At 39.7% G+C, this 24,802-nt stretch overlaps 1 protein-coding gene across 1 annotated transcript in view; it reads right to left on the reverse strand.

Annotated features, from left to right (window-relative positions):
• Positions 1–2,640: 2,640 nt before the first annotated feature.
• PHEX (phosphate regulating endopeptidase homolog X-linked) overlaps positions 2,641–24,802 on the reverse strand; it is a 98,263-nt gene continuing 76,101 nt past the window's right edge. The window contains exons 16-22 of the mRNA XM_042036302.1: positions 17,254–17,308; positions 14,101–14,168; positions 12,214–12,344; positions 9,148–9,213; positions 8,937–9,041; positions 7,085–7,161; positions 2,641–3,860 (exon numbers count right to left, since the gene is read on the reverse strand). Of these exons, the coding sequence (XP_041892236.1) occupies positions 3,758–3,860; positions 7,085–7,161; positions 8,937–9,041; positions 9,148–9,213; positions 12,214–12,344; positions 14,101–14,168; positions 17,254–17,308 (605 nt within the window). The 3' untranslated portion in view covers positions 2,641–3,757. The remainder of the gene's footprint in view (positions 3,861–7,084; positions 7,162–8,936; positions 9,042–9,147; positions 9,214–12,213; positions 12,345–14,100; positions 14,169–17,253; positions 17,309–24,802) is intronic.

The following is a 24,802-nucleotide window of genomic DNA, read 5'->3' on the forward strand; positions in this document are numbered from 1 at the left end:
TTTGGTTTGTGGTAAAAAGCAGCAGGTGAGGCAGGCCAGGGTCCTTGTGTGGACACAGGCAAGACCTAAACCTCAGACACTGAGAACCTGAGTCAACAGCAAGGTTTTCCTGAACTGGGATACTACTGATGAATGTACCAGTCAGCAGTAAGGACTTCTGGCTTTCCTGGCAGCGTGTGGGTGCTCTCTCAACTGCCAAAATCAGGGTACAAAATCTGGTCATACCCTCTCTTCCTCTCTCCTAGTGCATTGATCCCAAAACACCCATCTCCCTACTATCCCCCAGCCCAGAACCTGCCCCCTGCCTGCTGCAGGCGATGGCCTAGCGAGGATGAAAGAGTTTGGAGTGTTTCCTGTGCCGTTGGGAATATGCACACCACAGTTCAAAAATCCCTGGTATTAAACATGAAAGATGTGAACCTAGCAAGGAGCAGGAAGAGTGACATTTAAGGCAAGAAACATCAGAGATTTTAGAAAAAATTGCCATCCAGTACGGAGAAACAACTTCATAAATCACAGAATGACAGAATCTGTCCCACTGGAAAATAACCACAAGAGAGGAATTCTTGCAAATGCATTTCTGATTTGGGAGATAAAATTAGAAAACCCAAAGTTGACTGTTGTGAAACCATCTTTGCATAGTCCAGTAATTTAGAAAATTCAGGTAAGTGCTTGAATGGATGTCCTGGCTTTTGTGAGGACAACAACCATATTGGTACTATCTTTAATGGGACCAGGATGTCAACCCTGAACTTTGTGCAGTTGATCCAAAGCAGCCAACATCAAGTCATGTCAGTGCTCATATGAACACAGTAATGAAGTCAGTACAGTACTCGATTAAGGAACTTTCTCATTAGCAGGCAAACAGTATCCCTTTGCTGAAGACCCATACCTGCTTGTTTGAGGAAAAGTTCTATGAAAATCCTGCCATCACAATTTATGTGAAAAGTACCTCCAGGAAAAAAATCTAGTAGTAGCAATTCAAATGATAAACTTCAATCCATGGAACTCCGGAAGTGAGTTGGCATGAAGGACGGAAAAATGCTTTCTTCTTAAGAAGACTTTGACTTTTTCAAGGAAAAAATTGATAAAAGAATGTTCTGGTCCCAAATCACAATATTTTGTTTCTGAAAAGTGGCAACAGAGCCTTGAGGACAGGAATGTCTGCTTCCTTCACTCTGGAAGGTAGTTTGAGATCCTGTTTTTTCCATAAATTATGCTTCCATTCTGTCCCCCTTCTTTCTAAAGACACGTAGGAAAATAACCCAATTTGCTTCAGTTACTTAGCTTCAATAAACCTTCCTCCACCATGACTGTTGGACAATCATAGAATGATTTGGGTTGTAAGGGGCCTTAAAGTTCATCTAATTCCAACCCCCTGCCATGGGCAGGGACACCTCCTTGCACTTCTACCAGGTTGCTCAGAGCCACATCCAACATGGCCCTGAACACTTCCAGGGATGAGGCATCCACAACTTCCCTGGGCAACCTCTTCCAGCACCTCAGCACCCTCACAGTAAAGAACTTCCTCCTGCTGTCTAATCCAAAACTACTTTCAATTTAAAGCCATTCCCCCTTCTCCTGTCCCTACATGTCCTTTTAAAAAGTCCCTCTCCATCTTTCTTGTAGACTCCCTTCATGTACTGAAGGCTGAAATTAGGTCACACCGAAGCCTTCTATTCTCCAGGCTGACCAATCCCAAGTCTCTCAACCTTTCCTCATAGGAAGGGTGGTCAATCCCTCTCATCGTCTTGGTGGCCTCCTCCCCCTTCCCTTGACCTGCTGCCCACACTGCTCTGGATGCAGCCCAGGACACTGTTGGTTTTCTGGGCTGCAAATGCCTGTTGCTGGGTCATGTCCAGCCTCTCACCCACCAGCACCCCCAAGTCCTGGGCAGGGCTATTCTTGATCTGTACATCCCCAGCTTTTGTTGATACCAGGAGCTGCCCATACCTGGGTGCAGCTGCTTGCACTTGGTCTCGTTAACCTCATGAGATTCCCATGGGCCACTTCTTGAGCTTGTCCAGGTCCCCTTGGATGCCATCCCATCCTACAGGTGTGGCAACCACACCACTCAGCTTGGTGTTATCTGCAAACTTGCTGAGGGTGCACTTGATCCCTTAATCTGTCATTAATGAAGATATTAAATGACACTGGTGGCAGTAAGGACCCCTGAGGGGCACCACTTGTGACTGATGTCCATTGGGACTCTGAGCCATTGACCATGACCCTCTGGATGTGACTGTCCAACCAAGTTCTTATCCAACAGTATGTGACCAATCATTGTAAAAAAGTTTGTCTTACTAACATTTCTGTACTGATAAAATTTAAGCATATAAAAAAAATATATTTTGTATATATATATATATATAAAAGTATATACACACAGAGACCAATATTGATTTGCGGGAATTAAATCAGTCTAAAGAAACTCCTTTTGAAATAATTACACCGTGTAAAAATGAAATAATGCACAAGGTATAAATATATGCCACTTATATAGGTACCTTTCTGTTAGGAAAAAAAGAGCTGTATGTGCATCCTCCCCCACCTCCCCATCTGACCTCTCCCAGTAATAGTTATGTGTTAAAATCTTTCTGCTGAAATAAAAACTTTTCATTAATATTCTTAAAAATCAAATTGAAAACTCAACTGGTCTGTATTTTTAGTGTGTTTTTAAGTCCTCTACTCCTAAATTGCTCTTTTTATCCAGACAAGTCAAATGACACTGGTACTCTGTTTTTCTGTCACATACTCTTTCCTTAAAATCACAAGTCATTCTGCCCCATCCAGAACATGAGGGCAAACATGCACACTACTTGCAATACCCTGTAAGACCCAGACACTATAAAATCCATCATTTAAATCTGGTATAGTATTTCTGGCTTAAAAAAATAAATGCAGATGAAGCTATCTTCAGCCCAAGGTAAAAACCATCCCCTGGGAAAAAACTGCCTACAGTGTAAACCAGAATAAATGCTGCAATATTTATGAGAATAGTGGTGCTGGGAATCCCCTCTGAGAGCCTCTGATTTTCACCATACATACATTTCACCATTCACCATATCATAAGATGTTCTAAAATTAGAAGAGGCCACAATCTGACAAGTATCCTTTATGTTTTAGTCCTACAGATGGATACCATGAGGTACTTTCTCAGCTTGAAACTGTTCCAAAACCAGAGGCACTAATCTGACATATTAAACTGAATTTATATAAAGTCTTGTGTCTTTACATCATGCCACATCATTTATGGCATGCTGGGCTGTGACAGCTTAAGTTATGAAAATGCAGTATCACACAGCAGATCAGAGCTGGCTTTATAGCAGGGCTCATGAATTTCTTCATCCAGAAAGAATAAATTTTGTGTGGGAACATTCTGCATAGAACCCCTGCAGAGCAATAGATTAAAACTGGATTTTAGCATTTACCTCTAGCTCAACTATAAATCAGGAATTAGAATTGATAATGGCAGTTATCCATCAACAGCAATGCAACTGCAGATGAACCGGAGTAGTTTTATGGTTAAAAGGAGTTACTTTTTATTATTATCCTTAAAGAAAAGCTCTTCTGTTTGGAATGTTCCTAGTCTCTACATAGGGAGTGATTAGATCCATACAGATATCAGCATGGATCACAAAGATGCATTTGAAGTAACACCTCTCCAGATTCCAGACTGTTACTCTGACACTGTAGCAATGGGCTTGAGCAGTTCACATTTGCAGACTCCTCCCAAGAGAAGAGCTGCAAGGGACAGCTACCAGAGCCGGCAGGACTCTGCCCCGCGGTTCATCGTCGTGTTCGCCGGGCAATGGAAAGCTTTACGGAACTCTTCAAAGTTGCTCATGGCTCCGATTACTCTGCAAAGAGAAAAGTGATGAGAAAAGTGATGGACATGCAGGTTGCCTTCTGTCAAACACTACAGGTCTGCAAGTGTTTCAGTGTTTTCACTTCAGGCTGAATTTTCAGGCTTTCACGTAGTTTTTTCACAAATAAAACCGAAAGGTACAGAAGAAGGGCTCCCAGTTAATATGAAGAAAATCTTGTTTCATGCTTTGAGAAGCATCTTGCTTTGCTAGAAATGTGATGAAAAACAAATGCATTTTGTGATACCGTGCCCTTTAGAACAATTTTCTAATGTGACCCTTGGCAGCAGAGGTGGGAGATAAGCAGTAGCTGTGCTCAGTGGAATCCTTCTTCCAGCCCTGCCAGACAGCTGCAGGGCAGCAGGCAGGGGATGTAAGCACACACCGGGGCTGTGCTGGCAGTGGGGTTGTGCTGGCAGTGGTTTCATGTGGCTCTCAATTCTCGTAACAGCACACTCTGTCCACCCACACCCACACACACCCACACCCACCCACTGAGTCCCTGGGACTTTGCAGTCTCAGGGGGCAATTAGAGACTCTTGTTGGGCAGCTCAGCCTTGCACCTATGAGCACCTCAACTCATCTGATATTTTGGAAATATATTTTCTGAGCCTTCTGCCCTGACCAGCTCCCAAGCCCTCTTGCTTCTACCACAGGTGGTGGGATACTGAAAGAGCAGCACATCCCTGCCTGACCCAAGCTGGACTATGTGTCTCCATCCCAGACTGGCCCCTTCAGGCATAGGGGAAGAGCTTGCTCTTTGCATGCAGTCATCCTTGGCTCCTGCTTTCATGTCTGCATTATGTGATGTGGTCAGAAACTATTATTTTACCTCTGCTAGATTGTGATTTTGTTGTTTGCTGCTTTTTCCTATGCTTTTAATTATCTTGTAATTTGCTAACCCAAAACTTGCAATGGTGTTACAGAGTTTCCTGAGTTAAGAGCAGGAAAGTATCTACTGTGAGATTAATTGTATACCTTTCCTTTGTTATGCTGTGAGGAGGCATTTTTCTATGTTGCAGACAATCAGCTTCTCAGTGTAGCTCAGCATGGTAGAAAACATTCTTATTACATTGATTAGACTTTCTGTAAGAAAATTTGCAGTCATCTGGCACAAAAATGTCTAAAGGTCAGTTTTGTAGGGAGGATTACCAAATGAGGTTAGGCTGCAAATAAGAAATACAGCTTTACTGTAAAAAAGCTGCAGATACATATTCAGGGACTGGAACAGCGAGAGCTGGTCATGCAGAACTGCTGCTGATGTTGGTGGGAGTTCTGCCTGCCATGCCAGGGATTTCAATCTGAAATTGGCATTCAAAAATAGCAAAGACACATGCTAATACTGAAAATCTGCCAATTAAAAAGAAATAAACCCAGAATTTATCCAATGAAAAGATCTTTATGTATGCATGCATGCCACTTTTCTACCCATGGTTTGATACTGCCACACATTAACTAAAATCAGAGTGGGCTGTCTGGATTTCATCCCACTGAATTACAGTAGAGACACCTTTCCCTAAGCAGGTCACCCTGGCCTCCCTTGGTAATCAATAGAAAGATATATTTGCAGAGTCTAAGTAATTTAAATTTATTACCTGCTGAAAGATTATTTTTATATATATTTAGTTCTAAAATGCCATTTCCTTTTTGACTGTGAAGAGAACCTGGTGTGAAACATTCAGATGCACACACCTGTGTTCAAGATGTGTTGCTCATTTCTATAGTTTTTATTGTTACCTTTTATGATTACTTTTAAAAGGGCTGTTTGAGCTTTTTGGACAGAAAGAGCTGTCAGCGTGGGAGCTAGCTGTATTGCAGTTATGCTCATAATGGTCTTGGGACATAAATGAAATCCAGTTGGGAGAAATAGATAATATAATTTGTTAGCCCAGCTGATATGATTTGCAAGAGAAGACAAGCACCAGTTCTTCAGTTTCAAAACAGAAGCCAGTTCTCAGTATCTCACTCAAAAACTAAGAAAAAGTTTTGTCTTTATTTTCTAGATCTCAAATTAATCGAAACGTCTCTGAAATTTTCTTTCATAGCTTGATGCCTTCAGGAGTTTTCCTAATAAATACTCTATCCCTAGAGTTCCCTGTATATTTTGAGATTTGCACCATCTCATGGGAATGTAGCTATGTAATGATTCAGAATATAAATATACATATAGGTAAATAAACCTGAGGACTTTAAAAGACAGCAAATGGTTATTTTTGCCAAAATCTTAACAAGAGTAGGAATTATGAAATTAATATCTCTGTAGGCTGAAGGTCAGCCTGATACTCCTGTCCTCATTGTCATTGTATTTTAACATTGTATTTTCAATGTTAAAAGGCACACAGATTTGCATACTGTACTACTTTTACCCTTACTAGCTGGTATAAGACTCTTTTAGTCAACAGAAACTGGTAGGATTCTCTAGAAGGCAAATAATCCACTGTATTGTATGAATCAGCTTGTGGAGTTAACTTCCTTTGTCCTTATAAAGAGGCAATGTAGTACTGCACCCGGTTCTTAGTTAAGTAGATGCAACCAACAGGAATCCCAACAAAACCAACATGTTATTGGTCACAAAAACTCTGTGAAGAAGCAGAGAAATAAACTCTGGCTTCCTAATTCTTATGTGGTTCCCCCCTTCCCGTGGCAGGGAGTTCATGAGCGTCTGTGGTGAGGGAAGCCTGGGGAAAGCCTTTTGGCAAGGACAGACACTCTCTGTTATGGCTGGACTGTCACTGCTCCTTCAAGAAAAGTGTCACTTGAATGCCAGCAGAAGAGTTTGGTCTTGAACTGAGCTTACAGGGCACATTTTGCCTTCATTATCAATATAATTCAAGGTAGAGACTTATAAGCTTTCAATGAACTCAGATTAAACCAAGGACCCTCCTTATATTCACTGTTTGCTAAACTAGAATTGCTTTGGGAAAGAGATAGATGGGGCATTTTAGGTACTCAGGCCATGATGACAGGATATCACAGGGATCACAGTGTGTTCTGGTTCAAATGCTTTTGAAGGTAGATGCAAGCTCCTCAATTTTACGGAAGACCATTTGTAATAGTGAAAGAAGCTAATAAAACCAATTCAATTTCCATCTAAACCAAGAGCACAGTCCAATTTTGTGTTTGCTCTTAACCCCCTTTTAAAATGCTGAATTTCTGCACTTCTGTTCTGCAGTGATTGATTCTGTATGTACACTGAGGAAATACTTTATTTGCACTACCTGAACTGAGGAGGGCTGTGAGCTCCAGTATATATTTGCTCCCTCGCCGATTCTGGTCTAAAGGAGTTGCATCTTACCTAATAAAATAAAAAAAACAGAAACAGGCACATTATCTGGGATGACTTTGTATGTAAAGCAAAATGTAAAGTCACTGTTCTTAAGATGCCTATTACTTATAGAATGCATAACATGGAAAGACACCATAAATTCCTACTTTGTTTCACCTTTGCCAATATGCAGTTTTCTGTTGGTATGTTCTCTTGTTTTTCAAACCCCCTGATGGATCCAATGCCCACCCACTGTTTTTCTCTACACACACTTTCCCATCATCTAACCACAGTCACTTTACTAGTTCTTTTGAAGTTCTCTATAATGGTAGCTTGTCTTTCAGCTTGTGCTGCATCATCTCACACCTTAATAATTACCAAACATACTTCTTGGTCTCAAAGCTATGTAATGTGTATAAAAGGTACACATAATAATGCTTATCACCTCTACAATTGCAGCTATATTAGCTGGCATATTTATTCCATGTTGGAATGTCAGTTTCTTTTGAAATTACACATTTTCCACATTTCCATCAGTGGTCCCCAGTTCCCTGCTCCTGATAAGATACTTAACCAAATCATAACTGACCACAAAACAGGGCAGATAGAATATTTGCACAACTGAATAATCCCTCTTACGCTGTATCCATTGCATGAAAAATCTCCTTTAAACTGCCTCTACCTTATGTAAGTCTCTACATTAAATGTTCCTGTCAACAAAATCCTTTAAGCCAGATTGCCCAAAGGATTTCAGTGGACTTCAGTGCAATTTTTTCTGGCTAAGCACAGCTCTGACAGTTTAAATAAGGCTGTTGAGTGTCTTGAGCTCTGTGGATATGGGCTGAGCTTGAGGGTACCTTGCATACAGTGCTCTCACTGTGCATGTGCCTTCCCTGTGAGGGACCACTGGACATATGATTCCTGCAGTGGTCCTATAAGGCCCCCAGATATTCCCTATAGATTCAAAATTTATTTGGAGAAAAAGTGCCACGAGGCGAAACTTAATTCAGCATAAATGACCAAAGTGGAATATTTTCTTTGCTCAATATTGTCAAACTGAAACAGCCATAGGCCCATAGACTGCTACACTGACTCTCAGCAGAGAAATTATTTTCGGCCAGGACTGCTTGCATTGGGTCTTGTTTTTTTTAGTTTGGCATGATTCATTCCTTCAACTGGTGGCAAAGTTTTATAGCCTGACTTTCCTTCTCATGTAGGGAGTTTGTCCCAATATGGTTACCCAAATGAGTAATTTCTGATCCTCTCCCTTGCTCTATGTTTTTCTAAAAAACTCGCATCTCTTATCAAAGTTTTGTTACAGCATATTTAGTGACAGATGGGAAAAAATAAACTAAGACTTTCTTCACTGCTGCTTATTTTCCTTGAACAACGTACACAGTAACAAATGGTGGTGGGACACTTTTAAGAGGAGTTTGTGGTGGAAGCAGTCATAAACTGCTGTGTATTGCAAGCACCAGGAATCTGGGAAGTTAAAATTGAAGGAGGTTGAGGAGTCAATAAATGCAGGAAGACCCTTTTAGTGGAGGGAAGTAGAAAGAAGAAAGAAAGTTTCTGTGACAACACTGTGCAAAACCAAGAATATTTTCAGCAGTACTGGCACCATGGGTAGTTGAGGACAAAGAGGGAAAGAAAAAGAAATAATTATTGTGGGACAAGTCTCTGCTTATACTCTCAAAAGTCTGTGTTTGGGTGATGCAGATTGTTGAAACCAGGCAGGCTCATATCTGCACTGCACATTGTTCCGGTTAACACATGGGGATTTGAAACACATTTGCACTACTCACATGGGCATAACTGAGAAAGAAAAGCTGGTTGTGTGTGAACTCAAGGCCTGGCAGTAAAGGCTCTTCTTCTCCTCCCCTCTTTTCTGTAATCCATTTCCTGTATGCCTGATAAGAAAGAGATACTAAGTGCCTTTCAGCAACATGAAGATTACCACAACTTCTTTTTCTTTTTTTAATAATATGATGTTTCAGATATTTTTCATCTACTTACCCTGAAAGCTTCTCGCAGACCTCCATTGTCTGCAATGTTTTCTGCCAAAGTCCTCTTCCCTTTCACCTTGGCAGAATGAAAGAACATCAGTCATTTGACCCATTTCTGAACTTCCTACTCGATCAACTTCAAAAAGAGGAGAAAAAGTAAAACAAGGCAAGAACAACCTCAGTCAATTTCATCCATCTTTGGTTAAGAAAACTGGGTTTCAGTGTGAAAACTGCCAGTAAAAAATTTTCTGTGATGAGTTATCCTGGCTCTGGCCCTAGATCTCTGTAGCACAAAATATGGCAGATAGAATGCACTTAAGAATCCAGTCCCTGATCTTTGAGCTGAGTGTCAGTAATTTTCCCCTAAGGACTGTTTATATCTGGTGACATGTGAGATCCAGTAGCCTCTTTCTTAAACTTTTATCTAAAAGGTTACATTTATTTCTCTACATAACTCTCAATATACTACTGGGATGCTAAAATAACTTCTAAGTCATAACACAAATAACTGTAATTAAAAATAACTGTCAGAGACAGAATCAAAATTGATAGTACATTCAATGCTCTAAAAATATCTGCAAAGGAGATTCCTGTTGCTTCTCCTGGGTATTGATTCCAAGATCAGGAGCAATAGCAACCAGAACATGTTGTGGGAAACAGCTCTATATAAACTTTGTGAGGAAACTGGTCTCCTGGCATTACCAAGTGCAATATCATTACAAAGAAATCCTAATTTCTGCTGAAGTAGCATTATCTCTACTCACCCAGCCTACTAAGGTCTTTGTGTTACCAACTGTAATTGTAATTAAGCAGTTTTACTCTCTCCTGTGCCTCAAATAGGCAAGATAATTGAGCACAGTTTTGAGCAGGGCTCTGAAGGTCAATGCTGGCTGCAGCCATCAGCTCTCCCGTGCCACAGGGATCAGTAGGATAGGGTTGGCATCAGGACTCAGTTTCAGGATGGCAAAAGACGGGAAAATGGAGAAGAAGAGGTAAAAAGACCAAGGGAATCGCCAGGTACTTGTGCTCAGCCCCACACTCGGTGCAGATGAGCACCCAGATTAGACTCGGGACATCTTACTTGATGCCTTGGGTACAGTGTTGTAGGAAAAATGGGAGCCACGGAGGAAAGTGCAACCCTTTCCTGCTAGCTCTCCCCTGCCCTCAGGAGGCTGGAGATGGAGGTGAGAGAGAAGCTTTTAGGACAAAAGGTGCTGGGACAGCAGGGAACAGGCACACATACCAGCTGCCTTTTCCCTGGCCTTCCTACTCACACATTTTCTTCACAGTGGGCTTGTGACAGAGACTGACTTAGAGCATAAGATGAGAGTAACCTAACAGGGGCACAGGGCCACAGGTCATCTGAAAAGTGGAAGAAGTCTTTCTGCTGATCTCAGGCAGCTCTGGATCAGGTATTTGAGACTACTCTGCCCAGACAGTTTGTGGCAGGGCTCAGGGACCACGATAAGCCCTTTATTCAATGAGATGACTTTATGTGATTATTGCACTCTGAAGCTATTTCTATATCCACTTTTTCTTTCATTAGGCTTCTGTTCTGGAGACATTTTTATTGCATACTAGATGAAAAGGAAGAAGAATAAATAGGTTTCTTGATCCATGAAAAATATTCATATAAGGGTAAAAAACCTGCAGAATATTGATGTAAATGACAGAACAAAATGACAATAAAAAAAAAGGTCTTTGCTTGCATAGCTCTTCATGCAAAAGCTATAAAATATGGCAGAAAATTGGAAGATTCTTCTATCATTTAAGAAGTGCTTTCGGTTATCCTGTGGAAATAGAAGGAATGGGATGACAAGGCTGTGGGTGATAGGATCTCTCCAGTAAGCCCATCCATGGACTTCAAAGGCAGTATCTACACTGGAGAGGAAATCCAGACCTACCTCATCTCAAGAGACAGTGGAAAAGGCAAAGGGGATGGCCAAGCCAACGGCAGAGACATGGGAAGGGCTCAGCCCCATCCTTGGGGAAGCTTTTATTGATCTTCGAGTGGCATTTTTGTAATGACAGTTTTTGTCCTACAGATATTCAGGAATGAGCCTGAGAATTTTGATTTGTAACTTAGCTTATTATGAAGTATTTAAAGTCTGAGTCACTGGACTTCAGACTGGACCACAATACGGCTTTGTTATCTCCAAGACCAGCACAAACAAGCCTGGGAAAAGTGCTAGAATTGTTGATGAGCATTTCATGTGGCCTTGCTATTCTGAAAAGGTAAAGATGTAATAGTATTTCTAAAATGTAGGTAGAGGTGTTAGAATTGAGTGGGGACTGGAATATGTGTTTTATCCTGAAAACTAAGATTACAGTTGTGTCCCAGACAACATTACTGGAATTTCAGCTATTCATTTCTGAAGGTCTGCAATTTATCCTGTTTATCCTCATTTTGGACACACAAATACATGTACACGTTTTCAGGGAAGCCCATACCTCTGACAGACAATGAAACAGAAACCATTCCCTTGCACTTTCTTTCTCAATCCTTTTCTAGGAGCTACTGCTATCATATTCCCTTGATTAAACATACAAATGGGGTCTGTGTGCACACACGGAAGAAATAGCAAGAGTTGAATATGAAATAAAGTAGGGCTTATGCATCCATTTTATAGCTGCAATAAATAACAGGCAGAATTGTTAAAGGAATCTATAAAACATGCTATTATATTCTTTCTAAAAGAGTGATTGCTCAGTTTTCATTACAAACCTCATCTTGAGAAGACATTTAACGTGCTCACAATAATTAGACCAGCCCTGCTGAGTGGCTTCATCCTCTTCCTCTGATTCCAAAAGGATGTGAGGGATTGAAATGGTTTAACCCCATCACCAGGGTGTGGGTAGTGGTATTTGACCAGACTAATCAAACCTGACAGACAATTTTTAACACAATTATTCACCTCAAAAAATCATTTGTTGTGAGAAATGAAGTTGGTAGTCTAATATTCCAATACATTGGGATTTATAAAAAGAGAACTTTAAAAAAAAAAAAAAAAAGGGGCACAACAACGACACAAACTCCTCATGTACCACTATTTTCAGTCACTGGTGGTTTACATACGTGTAAGCCAGCTTGCTTCCAGTAGTAATTGTTGTACTGATTAATCATGCATTTTGTTTTCTCCTTAAATTTTTCTTCAGAGTCAGTTGTCCACCAAGGGTCTAAATTTCCATTTTTGTCATATTTCCGACCTCAAAAAGGAAAGAAAGAAAACAAATTTTTTTGCAGGAGAAAACTTTTACAATTTAGGAATTTATCACCTGCACAGAAATGAGAGGTGAATGTTCTCATGTAAGTGTGTTTACAAAATGAGTAGGATCAGTGATCAAAATCTTTAACTCCGTGAAATCAGCAGTGAAAAGTTGTCATTCTATTTATTGTCAGAATTTCCATTTGCAGAAGAAGATAGTAATGACTAACAAGTTCAGCAGTACATTTTATAATTACATAGTGTAAGACACATTTAGCTTTCTTGCAAGTGTAATTGTATTTTTCATCCTCAGACCATATGTCTTTGATTCTGAAAATGTGATGATAACTAATTTATTATTAATTCTTCACTTGATCAGGAACCCAATCCATTTCATGCAAACTTCTGAAGCTTCCGTGTTTGATTTTGGAGCAAGACCAGAACATTTAAACCCTATCCATGGAAACAGGGAGGATATATACATCCCATTGCCCAGGCTGATGGTTACAGCAGTGGCTCATGGAAGTTTCACCCTCAGGTCCCTGCTCCCTGTCATTTGTAGGAGAGTATTTAGTCTCCATCATGACTCCAGCCAGTCAGACACAAGACATGTTTGGACTTTACTGAGAGCATGTTTAGCTGCCCATGTGGATGCAGCCTTGCTCTGTGATTTGATTCTTCTTTGCAACTGCAGGAGAGAGAGGTAAGGAGCAATACAGGCATAATACCAAGTACTGAAGATGTTTTATTTCATGCTTTTATTTCTTCTTTTTTTCCTCTGTGTATTATCTTGTTCAAGATGACAAATTCCTAGAGATGTATTTATTTCTATATTTGGAAGGTAAGAGCCTGGCAAGAAGTAGGGGTCTGCTTAGGGAATCAAACCTTAGGTTCCTTTCTGACTGGCAGGAGACAAGAGGGAGATTAGGTACTCACCTACACAAGGTGGGAGTTTATGAAATAAAATGTCTCCATTCTGGAGTGATTGTTGACACAAAATATTGTAGAGCAGTGCCAAAAAGGATACCAGGACACAAGGCTTTCTTTTCTTTTTTCTTCTCTTTTCTTTTCTTTTACTACACAACATAAGCAAACTCAAAATTGCTGCTAGGAGGAGGAGGTTCAGGTTTCTTTCTCCCTGCACCTCCCTCCTCTCCCCCTCCCCTCACTTTCTCTCAGAAGCCCAATTTTTAAAAGCACCTTACTGAGACAGCCAAACCTAGATAGTGGCAATGCCTCACTCTACCCAGCTTGTCAGGACAATTGGATTGATATTTTCTGACCATTCTTCTTTTTCCCCTCTCTCTCTTTTTTGAATTTAATTTTAACATTTTGCAACACCTTTTCTGCATCACTATTGTTCCAGTATTGTATTTTAAAACTTTTGTAATTATCTTTTGAAAAAGATACCTGAAATGAAAAGTTTTCTTGGAAGTAATTTTTATCAATCAGAAATTATCCTTTTGCCCTTCCCACTCCCCCCATTAGGACTTTCAGAATCTGTTGCTGATTTAGTTTTCATTCAAGACAAACAGAAGGAATCAAGCTTGTGGCATTTCTTACCAAATAAAATCCAATTCAGAGAAGCAAGATTCCATGTAAATAAATCTAATAAATACAAGTTGATATTTTTTTCACGCAATTCAGCACCATTAGAACACCCAAAACAATAAAAACGCTACAGCATGTACAAGTCAGCTTTCTAATCTGTCAACTCTGTAAATAAAAAAGTTATCAACATGCAGTCAATCACTCACCATTGCTATCAAATCCATGAGTAAACTCATGGCCGACAATCACTCCTATGGCACCATAACTTAATGACCTGTAACACAAAGAACCAGTTTCCTCAGGAAGTGTTCACAGTCATGAACATTAATGGACAAAAGACCTCAGGAAATATCATTATTGATTTTAAAAGGGGGTGAGGAGGCAGGGGACTATGGGTCTAAAAATCACACCTATACAATTTGGACTTAAAGATGTTGAAGCTCTTAACTCTTTCAAAAGCAACATTTAATCTAAAACTTTGAAAGCATTGGGATGGTTCACTCTTCCAACCAAATTCCTTATCAGCATCGTATGAGCTCCAAATGTCTCCCACAGCTGACTGCATTCTGTATATTCTGACAGGGAACAGGACACAGTTACAGCTATAACTACTCTGAAACAAAGACTATATTTTGTAAAGCGTTAACAGATCTCCATTCAGTTTTAAAAAGAAAGGTCACATAATTCCCTTGCACCTGCCCTGGAATAGGAAATGATACACAGTCGGACCTAAGGCACCTGGGAAACAGAGTAAAAAGAAATATTTTGTATTCCTGATTGACAATTAATTATATCTTCCTTATTATATCCCAATAAACATGCTTTTGGGAGAAACAGAGATGAAAGAGGGAAAGGCTAAGGGCTTTTTTACACCAAAAGCAGTGGATATCATGGGGGTAGGTGATCTACCCAATGCATCTTTCATTTGTTGAGTTGATTTTTGTGATTTTATTTATTTCATTATTGAGATGCTACACTTCAAAGCAGCTTATAGTATTTCTAACACATCGTATTGAAATAGAAGAAAGGCAGATGGTTTTGAAATAACATGTTATTATTGGACCTAATGATCCATAGTGCACTAATTGCTCATCTTAGTCAGGCCCAAAAGGTATTATATCATTTAATTCCCTCTGCTCCTACGAAAATCCTTCCCATTGTTTTTTTGTTTCCTGAAAGGTACTTTGCATGTGCTAAAATCTTCCCTACTGTTTTTTAGCCCAAGTACTGTTACAAACCTTCTCTAAGAAATGCAGGTTAAAATGATACATTTCAGCAATGGAAATATCGTCCTTTTGTGTGACAAATTTGTAATCTTGTGTAGCACACAGTGATAATTACCCCTAATAAATGCACTATGTAAGACTTGTTTTCCACATCTGAACTAAAGGGGTTATGCAGGTTCTTTTGCAGCTGGAGAAGTGAAAAAACAATGGCACAAAACAGGTAAAGAGATCGAGAAGAACCAAGCCCTATTACTAAATACATCTTATTTTTCCTCTAAGGTTCTTCGTCACCATGAGTGACAGGACAAAGAACAGGTTGGTGTTCTGGCACTGCTACAGCTTTCCTTAGCTCCAAAAGATTGGGTGAAGTTTGCAGCAAATTTTGGCTTTGAATCTGTGAACCCCCTTCAGCATTTTGTCCAGCTCAACAGCATTTATTGCCATAAATTTTCCCAGCTCTGTTCGTGCTTTTCACTTCTGGGCACAGTAGGACATAGATGGAAGGGATTAGGTACAGCCCAGCAGATACCATATTAAAGGGGAACTTTCTGGGACTGGGGAGGCTCAGAGAACTGTAAGGAAGCTATGAGGTCAGGTAGTTTGAAATCTCTATTTCAATATATCTGGCACTGAAGGCTCATAACTGTGAATGATGGCATTTGAATGTTATTTAATGTACTGAGATGTAAAAGTGATAACTAAGCTTCCCTTTATGCAAATAGACATAGCTGGTTTTTGGTGGTTGCGCTGGAACTGGTCACTAAAACGCCACTAAATGTTAAATATTTGCTAAAACAGTTTTTCAGCAAGCACTGGTGACTTTTTGATGGTTTGTCTGTTCCACTGCCATGTACTGTTTCTTCTAAGCAGACAGAAAACATCCAGAATATTTCAAGGACAAAAGCAATTGGTTGTCTGATATAAACCAGCCACATTTGTTTACTAAATATCATTTTGATACGTACTCAAGCAAAACCAATTTAAGCTAAGGTAACCTTTAAAGAAGAGAGATGAGCAAAGTATAACACTTTGAAAGAACCACAATTTTATCACTATGGCAGAAGGTCAGAATACAGAGAAATCTCTTCAGAAAGCAAAGCTGGAAACAGGTCTGCAATAACTGTAACAGGAAAAAAGTTCACCTTAACAAGAAAGGACTTTCTTCTATCCCCAATTACCACTTACAAAGTCACCTGGCCCACAAGAATTCTCTTTGAATTCAAATTAATTTGTTCCTAAATTGAACGTCTTTCTACATATATTGCAAAATTTCCTGTTTACAAGGACACAATCCAGATTGGATGATGGCAAACACAAAATGTTCAGAAAGTTTAACAAAGATTTATTAAGGATATGTTTCACCAGTAACTGGCTTTATGTAACTGCAAAATAACTTTCAGAAACTGCCATCAGAAACTTTTCATGGTCTTATCCTGCCCTAAAATAGAAAGCTATTGAACTGCACAAAAGCAGTGATTTTTCAAAATTAAATGTATGTGACCTATAATTACCCTTCCTCAGCTACACTGGCACATGCTCAGGCAATCTCAGGCAATCACTTATGCACATGAAGATATTCTCAGGCACCTCAACAGGCACAGACAAGGGGCCACGGCTAATCTTAGATATTAGCAGAAAGTGAACAATAAACTGATAATAATTGGCTTCTTGGGGTATTCAGTTCTGTTCAGGAAGTGTTAGTTATCTGATTTACAATTCCTTTTAATACCTGCCATGTGCACACTGCTGCATCTGCATGCTGTAGCATTGAAACACTTCCACTTGGGTGCACTTAGTTAGCAATTCCTGCGAGAAATCAGTCATCAGTTTAAGACAACAGCAACACATATGGCTCCCAAGGGTAAGAAAAAGTATCTCACAAAGCAGCACTTCTCAAAGTCAGTTCTTCCAGTGGAAAAACCAGGATACAGCAGGAGAGAACACACAACCCAAGGGCCAAGTTTGCCCTGCAGAAGGACAACACAGTTTTCCCATGCACTCACTACCTTTTGGTTGCCTTCAGCACTGCAGCCTTCTCTGCCATGCCCTCTTCTTCACCTATATGTGTTTGCAATAACTTCCCCTGTTTTTCCTCATTTCTAGGTGGATGAAGTTCCCTGGTGCAATACTTACCTAGGATACTCTGTTCCCCAAAAGAAAGGCTTTTGAAGTTCTCCTGCTGGGAATCCTGCAATTGAAAAAAAAAAATATAATAAAAAAGTGAGGCCAATTCAATACAGCTGAATTGCTGTCACAATGCCCAAGGGTTTAGATTTTATGACCTCATTTGTTTGGTTTCAGAAGGTTTTGCGAGGGGAGCTTTCCCTGGGGTGGTAGTTTCAGAATGCAATGTAGAGGATCTTGGAGAGGCAGCAGAGATGCTGCCACACGCTCGTCTGAGTAAGCACACGTGTTCCTATGAAAAACACACCTCCTGTTTCCTATGAAGAATACTGGATTACCCTCAGATGTGCCGACAGATCAACAGACAATACATAGGTAAAGTGCAAGAAGAATTAAAATAGTGTTAGCTTAGTGAGGCTTCAGTGCAGCAAGAAACATGAAAGTGGTAAAATGTAAGCCTAATTCTATTTAGTCTATGAAAAACAAAGGTAAATGAGCATGCTTAGGCACTTCTGTAAAGGAAAACTGTAGATTATTAAGGCTGTAGGGTCAGTCTAGCTACAGATATTACCTGGCTGTTTCTGGTAGACTAACCAGTTGCCAAAAAAACATCAATGGAAACACTCTGGCAAGTGATGATCTACTGATGTTTCACATAGGAATCAAAATTGTTCCTCAAAGTCACATGTCTATTTTTAATTCCAGGGTGACATTTCAGTGCCAGGATACTGAAGACAGTGGAGCTGCACATGGTAAAAATGTAACAGCCCAAAGAACTGCTAAATAGAACATACACCCATGGTCAAAGTTCTTACATGATGGTGAAAAGTGCCATCCTTCCAGGCCCAGATGTGGAATTTACTGTCTTGTGTCACAAACTCCCATCCATAAAGCACAGGCATACACCTGCTTTGAAGCTTAACCCACATGGTCATCACCTTGTTGAGGAAGAACCAGTTTCCTCAGGTGACTCACTTGTCTTCCCAGGAGCTGCTGCTTCACCCTATGGGTCTCTCTTCAAGAAATCACCTGAATGCTCAGATCAATACAAAAACAAATTCGTTTAATTCTAACCCTATTCATTTTTTTTTGTGGATATATTGGACATAGATTTCTTTATATCTGAGATAAGTTTTCAGGCAAGATCGTTGTTCTTTCCTTACAAAGTCTTTAAAAAACTTACTTTGAAATGAAAAAAAGAAAAAAGAAAAGAAAAAAAAGAAAAAACCAAAACCCCAAAACCAAAACCAGTATGCTGAGTGTAATTCATGCCAAGTGATATGGCACAAGGCATGTCCTCTTGGCCTGCCCAGCTGCTTTTTGATGTTGCTTCTCCATGGCTGCCATCATTCCCTATCTGCAATTAGCTTACAAAAAATGTGGGCTTCAAACTTATTTTCTGAATGTTGTTTGGGGTTTTATTCTTACTTCTCCAGATGTTGTTTTATTGTTTCAAGCATGGTATTATTTTCTTTTCCAGCACTACAGACCAAAATTTTACCAATGTCAAGGACAAAGTTTTCCTGATCTAACTCTCCTTGCCTCCCAGTGCACAGAGAAGATTATTTATGATGCATGTTTTTAAACATTTTAAGCAGCAATGGTACACTCATACAACCTAATGAAAATTCCTTGTTAGGCCTTAAGTTAAAAGCTGTGTTTAGAGCTGAAAATCCTATCTGAACTGGTTCTCTCCAAACACCGAATCTCAGAAAAGATTTTAGAATGCTTAGGTTCTACTAACTCTAAATGATCCTATCCCCACAACAACAGGTGAGAGGAACTGTGGCCAAAATGAACAAATGAGCCCATACTGAAGGTGGTATGAATGAAATCATGTCTAATGATCACACAATCCTGTGTGCCTGTCCCTGCACCAAGAGGCTATCAAAATCTTTTTAAGGAGCTGCAGTTTTTATGTCCAGGTATAGACTTGTGTAGTGAATTTGCACTTGTCTGCAGTAGAGGTAATATACATTATTTACAGCAAATTAGGTGCAAATCTTCACTCAGGCTTATCCAGCTACACTAAATGTGTCTTTGTAGAACATTGCTGAAACACAGTCAGCTGTGAGTTAAACCATGAGATAGTTTTCACTGAACAAGTCAATGAATGAATGGTAGGAAGCTCCAATCCTGAGTCCATGCAACAGGTTGGTAACTATTTACTGAAAGTCAGGATCCATTTTAGGTTAGATATCACTGAGCAAAGTGCTGGTTGAAGGAGTGGTTTCTGGTTCTGGATGTGTGAAAACACCTCTGTAGTTTGCACTAATGGAAGCTCAGGAAGTATTTTCAGGCCAAAGCAGAGAAAGAGGCCAGCAGAATGTAATACACATTTCAGAAAACCTCAGGAAACTGAAATATGTTATCACCAGGAGTTTGTTTGTTTTGTTTGGGGGGTTCATGTGTTTGTGGTTTTGTTGTTGTTGTTTTTGTTTGGTTTTTGGTAAGAAAAAAGATCTAATTTTGAAAGGGATTCTTGGTCAGACAGTAGAGCAAATGGATCCCATTCTCCAGAGGTCAGCGGCACTGAGGAACTGAGGGTGCTTGTCCCCTCTTGCAACACTACAAGGAACAAATTCAGAGTTGGCAACACTTTTTATGCAATGTCTCCTTCAGGCAAGCAATAACTACATCATCCTTGGGGGAGCAAGGATAACAGTGTCTTAGACTAGAATGTCCTTGAAATTGTAACATGAGATTGATCACCAGTTTCTTATTTTGTGCTGATTTGAATCCCTCAATTTAGGCAATTCCCTTGTGAAATCTGTTTCTTTTTTTGCTTGACATATTGCACCTAAAAGAATTAATGACAAAACTCAGAGAGCTCATAGTAGGCTGCAGATGCAATAAATACTAATGGGATTATTTATATGCTACTGGAGTTCAAGCAGGCAAAGGACAGATCTGAAGGAGTAAGACAGGCAGACTTCAGGGAATTTCACACCTTAAGGAAGAGATACAGGCACTGGGAATGTATTTTGAGCTAACACTTGACCACAAATTTAGCCTGTATTGTGCACCTTTTAAAGCTTTCTCCCTCTACACAGCCCCAAAAGAGAGACACAGGCTGAGAGTCTCTCTCTTTATACACTATATTGCTAATGCAGGCCCTGAGTCTATGGTCATTACTCACCAACAGCACACAGAAAGAAAACTGTGTTATCTTATTACAGACCCCACACAAATCCATCTGCCATCATCAAGACCTGGACTTGAAGAATCTGCCTTTTTACAACCTACCTAAATTTGGAGCAATGCTATTGGGCTGCATTCTGAGATGGGCAGTGGTGTGACATGCCACAAGAGCACTGGTCTGTGGACAGATGAGTTCAGGCTGTCACAGAACAGCACTGGTACCCTACATCCATGCATCTTACTGGTGGCAAGGTGGGACAGCCAGGCTAGATCATCCTCAAGATGGACTTTGTGCCACTGATCCCAACATGCTACAGACCAGTTGTTCTGATCACAGCCCTTTAAGCCCAGTGGTCCAAGGAGTTTTCAGCGCATCTGAGTACCCACTTGAGTAGCCAATTCTTCAGGAGTTTTTATTTGAGTATGTTAAGGGAGAAAGTGCTGAAATTCTTTCTAAAGAATAAATCACATTCACATCTCTCTCCTCAACCACCGAGCTAATAATCTCATTGTAGAAAGCTGGTCAGGGAAACTGTTTCCAGGGTTTACTTTATCATGTACACAGGGACTGTTGTGAGCCTGGCTAGCTTGAAATTCCCTAGATTTACCTTCTTGAAGATAGGAGTGACATTTGCTTTCTTCCAGTCCTCAGGAACCTCCCCCAGTCACTACAACCTTTCAAAGATTACCAAGAGTGGCCTCACAATGATGTTGTGAGCTTGTAGGTGCACCCTGTCAGAGCCCATGGGCTTGTGTTTGTCCAGTCTGTTTGAACATTTCCTAACCTATTCCTCCTCCACAGAGGGTAAATCTCCTTTGTTACCAGGTCCCCTGCCCTCATTCAGCACTACATTTTCCCTCAAATTTCTGCTGCTGCAGCTACACTTGCAGGAACATTTTTTCACATCCCTTGCCAGATTCATGTATAGGGAGGCTTTGGCTGTCCGAACCTCTGTGTCTGGACCCTTGGACAGTGACTGTTCAACTTTCCTCTTAGTCACTTTACTGCTCTGGAATGCAGGGGCACTTCAAGCAGTGCAGTACATCTGGCTTACTTCAAACATTTCACTCTTAATTTATGCTGATATTGAAGCTCTGGAAGAATCCTGCCTGCACGGTATATATATATGTATATATACACATACACTCTGCCTTTTAATGTAATTGAAGGTTTCTATCTTCATTTTATCCATGATATCATTTTCAGCATCTCTCTACAGCAAGGAGCTGTAAAGCTTGTTAGAATGTATTTAAAATTTGAAGGTTTTTCTTTCCTCCAATTTTGCAGGGGCTTTACTGCCATTAATAAATCCACTTACCAGCGAATACCTACACTTTGCAGATGAATATCCTTATATTCAGTATAATAGTGCTAGTTTACCAAGAAGACACAAGTAACCACATTTGATCTGATAATTCCCTGAAACAATGCAGGGCAATAATGGATAAAGTAAACCAAAACACACATGAGAAGACTCGCCAAATCATGAGGAAATTTGCAGTTCAAATCTAAATATAAATTCAAATTTTATAGTTCAATTACATTATTTGGTTATATTGTATGATGATTTTAACTGAGGCAAAGCCTTATTCCTCAATAATGAGGTTGGTTTGTTTAAAGCAACTTCTGACAGGCTAGTGAATCCCATATGTAAGTAACAGATATGGGAGACAGCTGTGCTAAACTGTGTGATATACAGGGTGCTCTGCCAATTGGTGTACTGGCAATTCTCAGATGTGTTCAAAAGCTGTAACTTGTTTTTTCAAGTGTCACTGAATGAATTCAGATGTAGAGTTTTAAAGGGATAAGACATAAGCAGAAGACTAACTGCTGGTCAGTAATCAAAGAATATTGAATTCACACAAGGAATTAAATGTGAAGACAGCTGGGGTGTTGGTTAGTTGTCTAAAAACAGCCCAAAGGACATTTTGTTTAAAATGGTTCCACAGACTTCTATGTGGACAACTGAATCTCATGCCAGTGATGGCTTTCATGTCTTCTTTGAGGTCTAGCTGCCAGTCTTGATGGCAAGGGGCTTCTCCAAGTTTTATCTCAGATAAAACACATGAGGAAACCTTTCAGACACTGTAGAGCACCCCAGACAGCTTTGAGCATCCATATGTAGGTGACAGAGACCAAACTCTCTGTCATTACATGGACCTGAATCATACACCTTATTTCAAGTTTTATCCTGTGGACAAAGAGCAGAGAAAACAAAAATTGTGTGAGGACAGAAGATATCAATTGTGTAAGGCACAGTAACTGTTCCATACAATGCATGAAAACAAAGCTTAATTTTAGGAAGAGCTCAGTGAATAAATTCATTAAAGAGATACAGGGAAGTAATAGTCTTAAAGCAGAGGACTCTGCAGCCTCTGCTTCAATTCTTGGCTCAGCTTCTGCTTCACCTGACAAGAGACTCTGCTACCCATGAAAAAGAGAGAACCCAGTATTTCCCAACCACAGTGGGGCAACATGAGGAGAAACATGACGTGGTTTGTGAGGTGCCAAGGAATACTGTCTACTAAGGGAGTAGGAAATGTGAAAACATCTGTTTTACAAGAAACTTTGATCTTTATTTTTTAAGGAGAAGCCTCACTGGATTTCCCAGGGTGAGAGAATGGGGGTAGGGGGAGAAGAAAAAAAGGAAAAATTCTTCTACTTTATACATTCATAATAAGAATTTTAGAAAGAAAAGATAAAGAATGGAGGTAAGGATCATGTATCATCTCACTTGTGACCATAGTTAAATAAAATGAGAGCTCACTTAAGACACTTAAAGCTTACTTAATAACAGGGCTCAGAAAGTGTTCAGTCCAAATCTGCTGTGTTCATTAACCTCCTGGAAACTAATGGCACACTTGAAACTACTTCATCAATAACCTTCCAATTAGTCCAGTTCTTAAGGGAAGAGAAAATGCCCCTATGGACATTCCCCTTGTCCTGCCCTGGCCACGGCACTGGGTGCTGTTTGCCAGCACTTCCCTGGCTCCTGGCAAGATAAGAGCTCTCCCTTGCAACTCACAGCATAAGCGAGCTGCCAGCATCAATATCTGGGTGATGCTTCCTGTAAAGACGATACTTACTGGCTAATATGAGCTCTCATCTCTGCTTTTCTCTATGGATGCTAATTTAAACGCAATTTTTAAATTCTGTTGTAGATTTTATCTCCTTCCTGTAACATGTACTGAGGCCGCTCTCTAAAGAGGCCTCTTGACTTTCACTGGAGAACTGCAGGAACAGCACAAATGACTTAGAAGGAGCATGGATATAAACTAAGAGAGATAATATCAACATTAATTACCCAGTACATCTATTCAAGCTTACACTTCATGAGTATGTTGCTTTTATTTGCCTCAGTTCACTGTAAATCTCCCTTTCATTACTTTCACAGCCCACAAATGTGACTATTTTTATATATTCTAAAGGCATACATATTTACATTTTGAAAAAACAACTGAACACACCAAATGTCTGACGAACAGTTCCCTTTTATCTTTAACATATTCAAGGGCCAATATTTTTGTGCTGTAATGAAATAAAAACCTTTTCTTGAACAGAAGTGTGCTAGCACACTTTGATCATCACTTGTGTCTATTTTCAGCACATATTTGTTGACAGCTCTAGAGTGCATTAAAATAAACTAATCCTTTAGGAATGTGGTTTTGGTGTTCCAATTATGATAATTAAAAAGATAGTATTCATGCTGCTTAGATGATATGAAGTGTACTTAGATACATTTTGAGACTCTAAAGGCAATGACACATACCTGTTGTCCTTGTTAAGTACCTATAATTAAAGGGGAAATTGACGAGCAAATGCACAGAAAATTGAAAAATTATCCAAACTAGGATTAAAAAATTATTAACAACCATTATAAACATGCATAGTGGTTCATCTAAGACACTTTGAATTATCGAAAAAGAGGAAATAAATAAATAGAACTCACATAAAGAGAACATCAGGAGTAAACTTGCATAATATTAAGATAAATTATATGTACCATATTTTTTAACTCTGCTCTTTGTGGCACATCTCACTTTGATACAGCTACTTATTTCTCCTTTGTAGATATTAACAGAATTGTTGGTCATGCAAGCTATCAATAGTTCAGTAATGAAAATTAAGTTAAGCAACAGCAAAGACAAGGGTGTTTGCACTAAAGTACAGCAAAATTTGGTAGATCTACTGCATATGCAAGATTTGCTATGTTCTCCCAAATCCAATGATTTTTAAAATCATCTAGTTTCTATTCTCTATTAATTTTCACTTTTCATGAAACAAGACCTTTTCTTCCAAGTAACTGAGTAGTCAAGTAGTCAAGTTAAAAGCACTAAAAGCCTGTACATGGACTTGCATAGATATTCTAATGTTTATGTCAGTGATACAGATTACAGAGACAGAACAATTTGTGAT

The sequence above is a fragment of the Corvus kubaryi genome, unplaced genomic scaffold (genome assembly GCF_017639235.1).
Source record: "Corvus kubaryi isolate FWS band 111438036 unplaced genomic scaffold, C.kubaryi_AGA036_p1.0 133, whole genome shotgun sequence".
In the NCBI taxonomy this organism is placed as follows: domain Eukaryota; kingdom Metazoa; phylum Chordata; class Aves; order Passeriformes; family Corvidae; genus Corvus; species Corvus kubaryi.